The 11,656-nt window shown below is 32.1% G+C and overlaps 2 protein-coding genes across 2 annotated transcripts in view; one reads left to right on the forward strand and one right to left on the reverse strand.

The window, feature by feature from the left end:
• The window catches only part of LOC132723381 (aladin-like), a 45,433-nt gene that overhangs the window by 19,637 nt on the left and 14,140 nt on the right, over positions 1-11,656 (forward strand). The window contains 1 exon segment of the mRNA XM_060708088.1: positions 11,441-11,524. Within this exon segment, the coding sequence (XP_060564071.1) occupies positions 11,441-11,524 (84 nt within the window).
• Positions 146-10,120, reverse strand: LOC132723380 (rho-associated protein kinase 2-like). Its single transcript, XM_060708087.1, has 3 exons — positions 9,775-10,120; positions 9,487-9,623; positions 146-1,443 (listed from the first exon to the last, which is right to left on the reverse strand). Exons 1-3 carry the CDS (start codon positions 10,036-10,038, stop codon positions 567-569), a joined length of 1,278 nt encoding a protein of 425 aa, XP_060564070.1. The 5' UTR covers positions 10,039-10,120; the 3' UTR covers positions 146-566.

The raw sequence follows: 11,656 nt of genomic DNA on the forward strand, positions 1-11,656 counted from the left end.
TATTCCTTTTCACTTTTATAGTACTGAAATAAAACAATCAGATTTTGTCTTCTTTTAGTAAACAATTTAAATCATACTACTATTGGTGATGGTTTACATCTTCTATGATATTTTTCATCCAAAAGTATTCAATAAGAATAATAACACTTTTATAGTTTCATACTTTGATTACAAAGATGTTTTGAAGCTGAATGTATCAAATGTGTCAGACAGTTTCCAAATAATAAAGGACAATGTAAAAGACAATGAAAAAAAAAACCTTAAAGAATGGTGAATTTCTTGTGAAATATCTGAAAAAAGGGTCATTTAGGTTTCACATTAGTATTTTTGATGTAAGAAAGAAAAAGAACAGATTGTATAAGAACCAATCTGAGCGTGGAGTTTGATTAAAGTAATTGTATATAATTATCTGAAAAGAAAAAAATCACAATTTCCGATTTTTCCCCCATAATTTACATGGTACCGGACAAATTCACAATTCAGGGGAAAAAATTCTGTAACAGAATAAAACTTAAGTTAACTCTAAAGAAAAATAGTCACTAAGCATTATAATTTTAATGCAGTTTTTAAGTCGGGCAAGCCATCCAATGAAAACCAGCACCACTGATTTTTGTATCAGCCCATACAGTAGCATGTACTTTGGCTTGTTTGTTAGACAATTCTTTCACAGTCAATGATAGTCTCAAATTTCTGTCTTTATAGAAGTCAAGCATAGAAGCGCCCATGGTAAATGCAGGTGTGTTTGTAAAAGGCTTCTTGAAAGTTATTGTAAATGTGATGGGAAATGGGTTGTCGTTATTCCAATTACGGACATGACCTGATTGGCAATGCTCCGTTTTCTCCATTTCAGATTTTACAACCTTTGTGATTTGTGAGCTCTGGTCTTGAACTGTCTCAGCAAGTCTGGCATGATTGTTTGTTAAGTCATTGAGGTTGCTTGAAAGTTTTTCTAACTCTGATCTGGTTTTAATCTGACACATTGTTTTATTTTGTATCTCTTTATCAAAGGTATTTTGTTGTTGTTCCACTGTCATGGAAAGTTTTTCATGATTGTTGGATAGTTCCTGCAGATTCTCAGCTTCCTTCTCAAGATTCCTTTCCAATTTTTTTAGATCAAGAGTGTTATTTGATATTTCTTTTTTGATATCTTTCATTTCATTTCTTATTTGTTGTGTTAGGTTGTCCAAGTTTCTAGATATAACATATAAATTGTTATTAGTTTTTATAATTTTTGTCTCTGTTTTCACAATTTCCAAGTTGTAACTTGCCATCTCTTCGATCAACACTTTTGCCTCTTGTCCCATCTTTACCAACTGTTTGTCACTGTTGTTCCTGAGGCTAACAAGGTCTACAGCCAGTTTGTCTATTTTAGTCTCCATGGATACCAACCCCTCACTATTTCTTGCAATACCTTCATTTACTTTAGCCACTTTCTTCTCTATCCTGCATTTATATAAAATAAATAAAATATAATATCTCTAAAATATATTGGTACGGTTTGAAAATCAAATGTTTTTCATGTTAAACTGTTAGCTGCCAATGTTTCTTTCCTTTTTTGTTCGAGAAATTTTGAAGAAAAAAAAGAATCTATGTTAAGAAAATAAAATTATCTTTCATATGTCCCTAAAGGAAGTGATAAAGTTAATGCCCCTTCATTCTGTCTGTGGCATATATCAATTGAACATTGTCGGATGATTTGCCATACACATAATGCAGGTCCTAAGCAGATTATAGCTTATACATAGATGTATAAATTTGCAAAAATTGTCGATGTATAAAGTGGCCAAAACTGTGTTTAAAGTGGCCAGAATTGTCAATGTATAAAGTGGCCAAAATTGTCAATGTATAAATTGGCAAAAATTGTTGATGTATAAAGTGGCCAAAATTGTCGATATATAAAGTGGGCAGAATTGTCAATGTATGAATTGGCCAAAATTGTCAATGTATCAATTGGCCAATATTGTCGATATATAAAGTGGCCTAAATTGTCGATATATAAAGCAGCCAAAATTGTCAATGTATATAGTTGCCAAAATTGTTGATGTATAAATTGGCAAAAATTGTCGATGTATAAAGTAGCCAAATTTGTCGATGTATATAGTGGCCAAAATTGTAGATGTTTAAAGTGGCCAAAACAGTTTTGTATAAAGTGGCCAAAATTGTCAATGTATAAAGTGGCCAAAATTGTCGATGTATCAAGTGGCCAACATTGTAGATGTATAAATTGGCAAAAATTGTCGATGTATAAAGTAGCCAAATTTGTCGATGTATATAGTGGCCAAAATTGTAGATGTTTAAAGTAGCCAAAACAGTTTTGTATAAAGTGGCCAAAATTGTCAATGTATAAAGTGGCCAAAATTGTCGATGTATCAAGTGGCCAACATTTTAGATGTATGAAATGGCCAAAATTGGAGTCTATCTCTCTGTGTTTGGTTCATACATGTAACTTAACTTTTACTGTCTTTGATGGATTTTGAAATTGTCTCATTCTGGCTTGAAGTGATCTGTAAAACCATAGCAAGGTCATTAAAAAAATGACTTTTTTTTAAAGAATGGACCAAATTAATTTGGAAATGCAGCTTTTCAAACTGAGATACAAATTAGACATTTTCATTTAGAATTTTCAAAATTTCAACAAATTGCTGCAATAAAGAATTTTACCCAAAAATGAATGTAGTTCTCATTTAATGACACACATTGTTTCACCATTACACAAAACTTTTTACATTTACAGTACTTTTTGTGGAAAAAAAACTGTTCAAAGTAACTTGAAAATAACTTGAAAACCCTTGGAGATAATTTGTTGAAACTTCATACAGTGGTAGAGGGCATCGAGGGGGAGTGCAGTGTCAAAGAACCATAACTCTATTTTGCCTGGTTTTTGAATTATCTCCCCTTATAGAAAAATCTTGTCCGGGGCATAACTCTAAAACTATAAGAGATATCAACATGAAACTTTGTAGGTGAATAGATCTCAATGGGTAGATGTGCAGTGCATAAGAACAATAACTCTTTTCATCCTAATTTTGGAGTTATTACCCTTTGTTAATTTTAATACTTTGAACTTTGTTCGGAACATAACTTGAAAACCCTTGGAGATAATTTGTTGAAACTTCATACAGTGGTAGAGGGCATCGAGGGAGAGTGCAGTGTCAAAGAACCATAACTCTATTTTGCCTGGTTTTTGAATTATCTCCCCTTATAGAAAAATCTTGTCCGGGGCATAACTCTAAAACTATAAGAGATATCAACATGAAACTTTGAAGGTGAATAGATCTCAATACGTAGATGTGCAGTGCATAAGAACAATAACTCTTTTTGTCCTAATTTTGGAGTTATTGCCCTTTGTTTATTTTAATACTTTGAACTTGAACTTTGTCCGGAACATTATTTGAAAACCCTTGGAGATAACTTGTTGAAACTTCATACAGTGGTAGAGGGCATCGAGGGGGAGTGCAGTGTCAAAGAACCATAACTCTATTTTGCCTGGTTTTTGTATACATTGCTTGCAATGTATACAGAGTTATAAGCTATATCTCAGAAAAGATACAGGTTTAATGCATTACCGAACAACATCCACTCCCGGATAAAAACCGCTATAGAAACTAGTTCTTCATTCTGCAGTAGCATTACATTCCGACTACACATCATTAAAATAGTGTTTGAAAAGTTGTTTAAATGCTTTGAAATTTCCAAATCGTTCATTTTCATGAAATAATAGACTCTATATTCCTTTAAAGAAAACAAAAAATAAAAGTTCATTGATAAAATCGTAGTTTATACCTACGCGTTAAACTTCGCATATACGCATGCGCTTGCTAGCATGAATGAATACATCGTAAATATAGTAAGGTCGTCAGAATTATATAAATGGGACGAAACATCTCAGATAGATATTTAATCAAATAAAATTCCCGATTTACATTTATGCAATAAAATTGCCCTAAAATGTTTTACAAAATGAGTATGGAGCTCCGTAACAAAATTTACCAGCGTATACCGGAAAATGTTTTTTTTTTTTTTTTAAACCTGGCAATTATCGTGGCTTCGAAAAATAGAAATTCCGTAAGCTATTCTTTTGAATGCCTTTTTTACACCTGATTTTCCTTTCACTTTTGTATGCCTTAGACTTTTGAAAAGAAATATGTTTCGAAATTCAGCGAAGATTGCCTGATTCAGTACGGGTAAAAAAAAAAGATTCGGCCGCTCGACCGTTCGACCCATAACAATTCGTCGAACTTGGGATATTGACGATTAAGCCAGAGCGTGGAGCTAAATATAGGCATATGTGGCCAGATTCGACGATAAGAAATAATCATTTGAAACTGACTGTAAATCAGTGTAAGCATTAAGAAATAAATACATTAAATTTATGTTCAGAAAATAGGAATTATTTAAATCTTCTTATATTAATGGGTGCATGGAATTGCCGAAAAACACCGAAAAACCCCAAAAAATACCGAAAAACACTTAATATACAAAAAGAAATATTTAGGCTGTGATTAAATTCAGCAATATAAACAATTTTTGATGCTTATTTGATGAAATGGGTTCAATAACATCAGTTTTAAATCGATGATATATCATAAAATACGCTGATGAATGTATTCGCTGAGCCTGCGTCGCACATAGAAAAGCCGAAAAACACATGTCACAGGCAAAAAAAAAAAAATGCTAATTTCCATTTTAATCACCAGAGAAATTGTTTTTCACAATTCCGATCAATTAATTTATCAGTTAATTGTCAGCATTATATCAAAAAGAACACACTATAAAAATGTTTTTGGAAACTCAACGGATAATCTTAGAAAATATGGATAAGCCGAAAAACACTTTTCACGGCGATACAATTGGTATAAATTCCAACAAAATTAGTTTTATCTACTTTTTTTCTATCCTTTAAATGATTAAAATTTACTTTCTTTTTTGCAACCAGTGTAAATTAGAGAATGATTCTATTCTGTATTTAATGCGATATGAAAGTGTTTTCGGCAAAGTAACAGTCTAGCTTAAAAAAAAAAAACATGGAAAAGCCAAAAAAAAAAAAAAACAAAAAAACACACACACACATTTTTTACAGGCGTTAAAATAGTCGTAGTTAAAACAAGAGCCGCTATTTTTTTTTTTTCAACCTTTTAAATGAATGAATAACTATTACTTTCTTTTGTTACCAATGGAAAATGTCAGTGATATTATTTTTATAAATACAGTATGAAAGTGTTTTTCGTTTACGTAACGGTCTAGCGTCAAAAACATGGAAAAGCCAAAAAAAAAGCACAAAAAAAAAACAAAAACAAACATTTTTTACTGGCGATGAAATGGACATTTTTAAAATTAGAACTATTAAATAAATTTTTCAAAACCGTTTAAATGAATGATTTATAACATTATTTGTAAGCAATATCAGTAATATTTTTGTAATAAACATTTTATGAAAGTGTTTTTCAGCTATGTTACTGCCTAGCGTCAAAAACATAGAAAAGCAAAAAAAAAAAAAAAAAACAACAACAAAAAAACCCCCAAACAAACAACACATTTACTTGCGATAAAAAAGATATATTTAAAAAAGTGCTGCTTAATACATTTTTCAACCGTTTTAAATGAATAACTATTACATAAAATTATTACCTTTGTAAAATGTCAGTTATTTTTTTGCAATAAGTACAGTATGAAAAACTTGTGTTTTTTCGGCTATGTAGCAGTCAGCGTTAAAACATCGGAAAGCCGAAAACCATATTGGACTCGCGATAAAAAAGGTATATGAATAAAAACACCCATACAATTAGACTTTTCAATCGTTTAAATAATTAACTTTTTACTTTTTATTTGTTTATAGTAAAAACTAATCGAACAGTCGTTTTTATATTTATATGCTATATGAACTTGCGAAGTTACAATAGATTAAAGAACATATCCAGCAAAAATTCGGACAGTTATACAGTTCTGTGTTAATCTTGGAAAGACGCCTGACGAGACAAAAACAATGATCGAAAGTGTGACAAATAAACCGTCAGTGTGTCGTTCTCTAGTTTTATAAGTGGCATCGCCGATTTTCGGATGGAAGGGAAAAGTGTAGGGGAGGATTCACGGATTGGTCGACCTTGATTGGTCGAGCTTTGATGCACACATTGAGAAAAAAGCGACCCGAATCTATTGACAATTTAATTTTTCACCAAAGACAATGCACCTGCTCACCGTGCCCGGGACACACAGCTGACCATTCAAATCCAGCTTGGAGCAGAAATACTCAGTCATCCACCATATTCGCCTGATCTTTCCCCATGTGACTTCGCCTTGTTTCCCAGGTTAAAGAAAAAGTTTGAGAGGGAGAACGTTTTGACAATCTAGACGAGTTGGGAGGAGCCACCCAATGCATACTGTCATCATTCAGCCAGGAATGGTATGCGAGTACATTTAGAGACTGGGTCCGCCGCCATGAAAAATGTGTGCAGGTTAAAGGGGAATACTTTGGAAAGTTATAAGGCAAAACGGTAACGTAGATTACTTCCTATGATAGCATAACGTCGTTTGTGACGTCGTGAGCTGCGCCGCGTTTTGTCATGTCTATACATGTATATATAATCTGGTGCAGAATAGCTAATTCTTGTACAATCTTTACAATATTTTGAGAATTTGCCGACATATGCTCACTAAATAAGATACTAGAATTTCATGTGATTTGCTTTATTACTTTTTGAAGGGTGTCCACCAATTTTTGGATCACCCCTCGTATAGAAAAGCAATAATTTACTTAATCATTACGCAGTATCTTATTATTTATTTCTGTGAAAAACCTCAAGGTTGGGTTTTAAGCAATTGTGAATTGTCGGGCCATCCATCTTATTTCAACTGTGTACTGTCCACCATTTGCATGGATACCCCCGGCCCAACCCTTTACATTTATCATTTGTCAGTTTAAATGTTAAAACAACCCTGTGTTCCGACGTTGACATTGCAGTTGTTAACAAACGCTGGTCTTTTTGTTTGTTTAACTTTCGGGCAAATTTTTCCCCAATTTTCACACAACATCGTAAGAAAGTGTTGACATGTTTGCTCGAGTTGAACATGGTCACCTTTGGGTTAAAAAAAGAAAAGTCAATGCCAAAATAGAAAAAAAAAGTTGGGAAACCCGACTGATATGGAAAAAAAAACCCCTTTTAAATTCTGTCCAATAAATAATTTTTGAAAGGTTTATATGAAAAATGTACAATTTTTAATAATGAAAATATTACAGTACATTTGAATTATTTTGATTATAGATTTCATTTTTATTAATAAACGATAAAGTAATGCATTTGAAAATTAATGTGTAGAGATGAATACAACACACCAGAATATATGTATTAATGCATCAAAGTACAGTAACATAGATGTACTATAATTTGGTAATTAAGTCTTGTAGGATGATTCATTTAATTGACTTTGTATAGAGTTCAAGCCAGATCATGTATTTTATTAGATAGCATCACTGGAAACTCAATATGACTGTTTCAATATTCTATACTGCAGTCCATTTAACGGGTGTTTCAAAAAATGATTTCTTTATTGCTCATCTATCAGCTTGCCTAGCAATACACATATGGAACATCACATCTTCCTTGTCTCATAAATAACTTTGGAAGAAAAAAGCCTTGGTGCAAGTGAGTCACTTGTTAGGGACATTGACCTTGGTCAGAAGATGACCCCTATTGTTTTCGGGGTCAGTAGGTTAAAATCAACATGGCCTTGATGACAAAAAAGGATTATATTATCAAGCAATGTATACTTCAGTACTTTCAGTGCTTTGATTGAATTATCTCCCCTTATAGAAAAATCTTGTCCGGGGCATAACTCTAAAACTATAAGAGATATCAACATGAAACATTGTAGGTAGATAGATCTCATTGAGTAGAGGTGCAGTGCTAAAGAACCATAACTCTGTTAAGCCTTATTTTTGAATAATCTCCCCTTTTAGAAAAATCTTGTCCAGGACATAGCTGTAAAACTATAAGAGATATCAACATGAAACTTTGTAGGTAGATAATTTCATGGGTAGATGTGCAATGCACAAATAATCATTACTCTACCTTGCCTAATTCTGGAGTTATTGCCCTTTGTTTATTTTTACTTTTTGAATTGTCCAGGACATAACTCGGAAATCATAAGAGATATCATCAAGAAACTTTGTAGGTTGATAGATCACATTGATTAGAAGTGCAGTGCAAAGAACTGTAACTCTGCCTTGCCAAGTTTTGGAATTATTGCACTTTGAACTTTTTCCACGGACATAACTCTGAAACTACAAGAGGTGTACTTTCCTGTGTCCAAAACCTATTCGGGGAGCATCACCGGCTCAAACCGGGCTCTTGTTAGGCTAGGTTAACAATTTAGAAATAGGGAGTTCTATTGTACTTACACTCTGGTATCAGTGTCCATAACTTTTTCATAGATAAAAGGATTTTGTAAATATTTGCCACAAATAGTCACTATAATAAGACAATGTGTCACGCACAACTTCTGCATCCCTACCTCCAAGTTCAAGGTCACTCTTAGAGGTCAAAAATTAACATAGTCAGTTTTAGGGTATATTTTGTGTCCGATCTAGAACTTCTTCGGGATTTTGAAATAACTTGGCACAAATTGTCACATTAATAACAGGATATGTCAAGTACAACACCTGCACCCTTACCTCCAAGGTCAAGGTCACACTTAGAGGTCAAAGGTTAACAGAGTCTGTTATATGGTATATTTTGTGTCCCGTACATAACTTCTTTATAGATCAAGGGATTTTGAATATACTTGGCACAAATAGTCACAATGATAAGATAATATGTCATGCGTAACACCTGTGTCCCTGCCTCCAAGGTCAAGGTCACACTTAGAGGTAAAAGATTTATATAGTCTGTTTTAGGGTATATTTTTTGTCCTGTCCATACTTTTTTCATAAATCAAGGGATTTTAAGAATACTTCGCACAAATAATCACAATAATAGGATGATATGTCAGGCGCAAAACATGGGACCCTACCTCCAAGGTCACACTTAGAGGTCAAAGATTAACATAGTCTGTAATAGGGTATATTTTGTGCCCGATCTATAACTTTTTCATAGTTCAAGGGATTTTAAAAATACTTGGCACAAAAGTTACAATAATAAGACCATATGTGATGCACAACACCTGCACCCCAACCTCCAAGGTAAAGGTCACACTTAGAGGTCAAAGCTTAACATGATAAATTTTTAAATTCCATGTTTCATTTTATTTCTTTAATAAATTTATTGTTGCATTTGCAGATCTAGCATTAATGATATTTTTTGACTGAATGTCCTGAGATCAATACCTCAATCTTTTGAAATAGCATAATTTTGTGCTTCATATAATACTTCCCCGAGGCGGGGGATGTTTGGAACTCTGTTACAAATTCTTGTAATATTTAAAAGATAATTCTGTATTTGTCTAAAGAAATATAAAGTTTTATAAATGTATTATAAAAGGATATCAACTTACACGTTTTCTATATCTTGTTTTGTCTGTTTCTGTTCTGCTTTCATTCTTATAATTGCCTTCTCAACAACTTGACAACATGTTTCATCTTCAAATGAGGTACTTGTAGAGTTTTCAGTTGGAGTGATTGGAGACCTTGTCTGAAAATTATTTAAAATGCTTAATTAATGATACAAAATTTGTCATTATTGGATTTATATAGGAAAACAAGCAATGGTTATTTCTTCAACCTCACATGAATGAAAGTTATCCCAGCTGCTGCTAGCATAGTTATAGAATGTGTTAACTTACATTTGTTGTGATTCCTGAAATAAGTCCACATTGTCTTTTTATCATGTTTACTTCTGTCTCAGTTGATTTAAGTTTTGTCTGAGTAAATGCCAGTTCTGACTTTGTTGACATTAGAACCTGACGTAACAAGGACATTTCACTGTTAATTGTATCTATTTTAGCAGCTAGCATGGAATATACTGCATCAGCACTCAGATTAGCTTCTGTGTACATCAAAATGTAGCAAACAAACATTGTTTGTAGCAAAAACTTGTAAATGCACATTTTATTTTTTTAGATTTTCTTTTTTTTTAAATCCTCAAACAAACTGGAGAAGTATCTTAAACTAGTGTTAACACGCATTTAATTTGTTTATATAAAATTGTACTTACTTGTATGCTCATAAAAACAGAAGATCTTGTCTACACTTAAAGAATGTTTGACGGATATTTAGTAAATCTAGATTTTCATATTTTCTAATAAAATCATGAATTATGAAATTTTCACACCATTCTTACCCTTTCCAACATCTTAACTTTGCTTTTAACTGAAGAAGAATGATTTTAAAACTGTGAATGTATCAACATGATACTTGTTAAAAAATACAGTAAAGTAAGACATTATTTTGAAAGAAATATTTTTTGACTTTTTCGGTTTTTTTTTTTACATGAATTTTTGACAAAATTTGTTAATAACAGACCAGCGTTATCACAGCATTGGCTGCTCTTGTTTATAGCTTGTTAGTGTCTCTGTTATATCCAGATTTGTCTGAAATTATTTTGTCTGATATTCAAGTATCTCTGACATTCACAATATGTTATTTATGAAGAAAAAGATTCTTCTGGTTTTTTCTTCTTCCACAGAGTAGCTTTAAAGTTGCATGTTTAAACTTTTTTTGCATTATAATGTTTAACAATGGAAATCTTGATCTTTTTCTTCTATTTGTAAAATGTTGCTGATATATCTTTTGAAAAGTTTTGACAAAGATTATCTTTTGTTTTGTAGATTTGAAACAACAAATGAATTTGCATGACAGTAAATTCAACATTTTTTTTAAACATGTTTGTACAGATATTTATATGATAAATAAGGAAGTTAAATTTTACTTTGATCTGTTTGATGTATAAAATTTTGACTATTTAATATCTTTCTCAGTGTCCCATCAGTAGTCACATCTATCTGATCATGGTCTGCATGCTATGCAGCCAATATTTAGAAATTTACCCTTCAAATGATGAATAGTTTTGTCCTGATTGAAGGTTGTGTATGTCCATTATAAGATATTAGCATGTGAAGGGTTGATAACCAAAGATTAGTACTTCATTAAGATTTTACATGCAAGTACTTTTTCCACAACAACATGAAACTTCATTCATGTCTCCAGAGTAATTAATCAGGGTTACTTGGGTTAAATATTTTGATTTTACCTCAATTATTACTCTACATGAATGTAGAAAATTTCCGCATCAATGTAGTGTTACTTGTAGGAAATGAGAATAGAACACACTACTATCAGCATATTTATGTATTGTCCAGGTCTAGTCAAATATAAGTAGTTAGACAAACTGATCTTATAAGTTGCTCATCTTGGTGAAAATCAATTCAAAATGCTCAGTAAAGGTATGTTATTTGACATATCTTTTAGTGTTATTTTCCCCCCTTTAATCCTTGTATTTCTGTATTTCAGACCGAATTCATCATCAGTACTAGCAGTTGGCTGTCAATCTTGTATACTGATATGGCATGTAGAACCAACATCACTAGCTACAAGGTAATATCTCTCTACCAAACTATAAACATACACTAACATTTATTGTCATACTTTATTGTGTCTTAATTGTAAAGAAAATAGATTTTGTGTCTTGATAATTATGAGAATAGAATAAGGACATTGTAAGTTGAG

The sequence above is a fragment of the Ruditapes philippinarum genome, unplaced genomic scaffold (genome assembly GCF_026571515.1).
Source record: "Ruditapes philippinarum isolate M1 unplaced genomic scaffold, ASM2657151v2 ctg6218_1_1_1_1, whole genome shotgun sequence".
Taxonomy (NCBI): domain Eukaryota; kingdom Metazoa; phylum Mollusca; class Bivalvia; order Venerida; family Veneridae; genus Ruditapes; species Ruditapes philippinarum.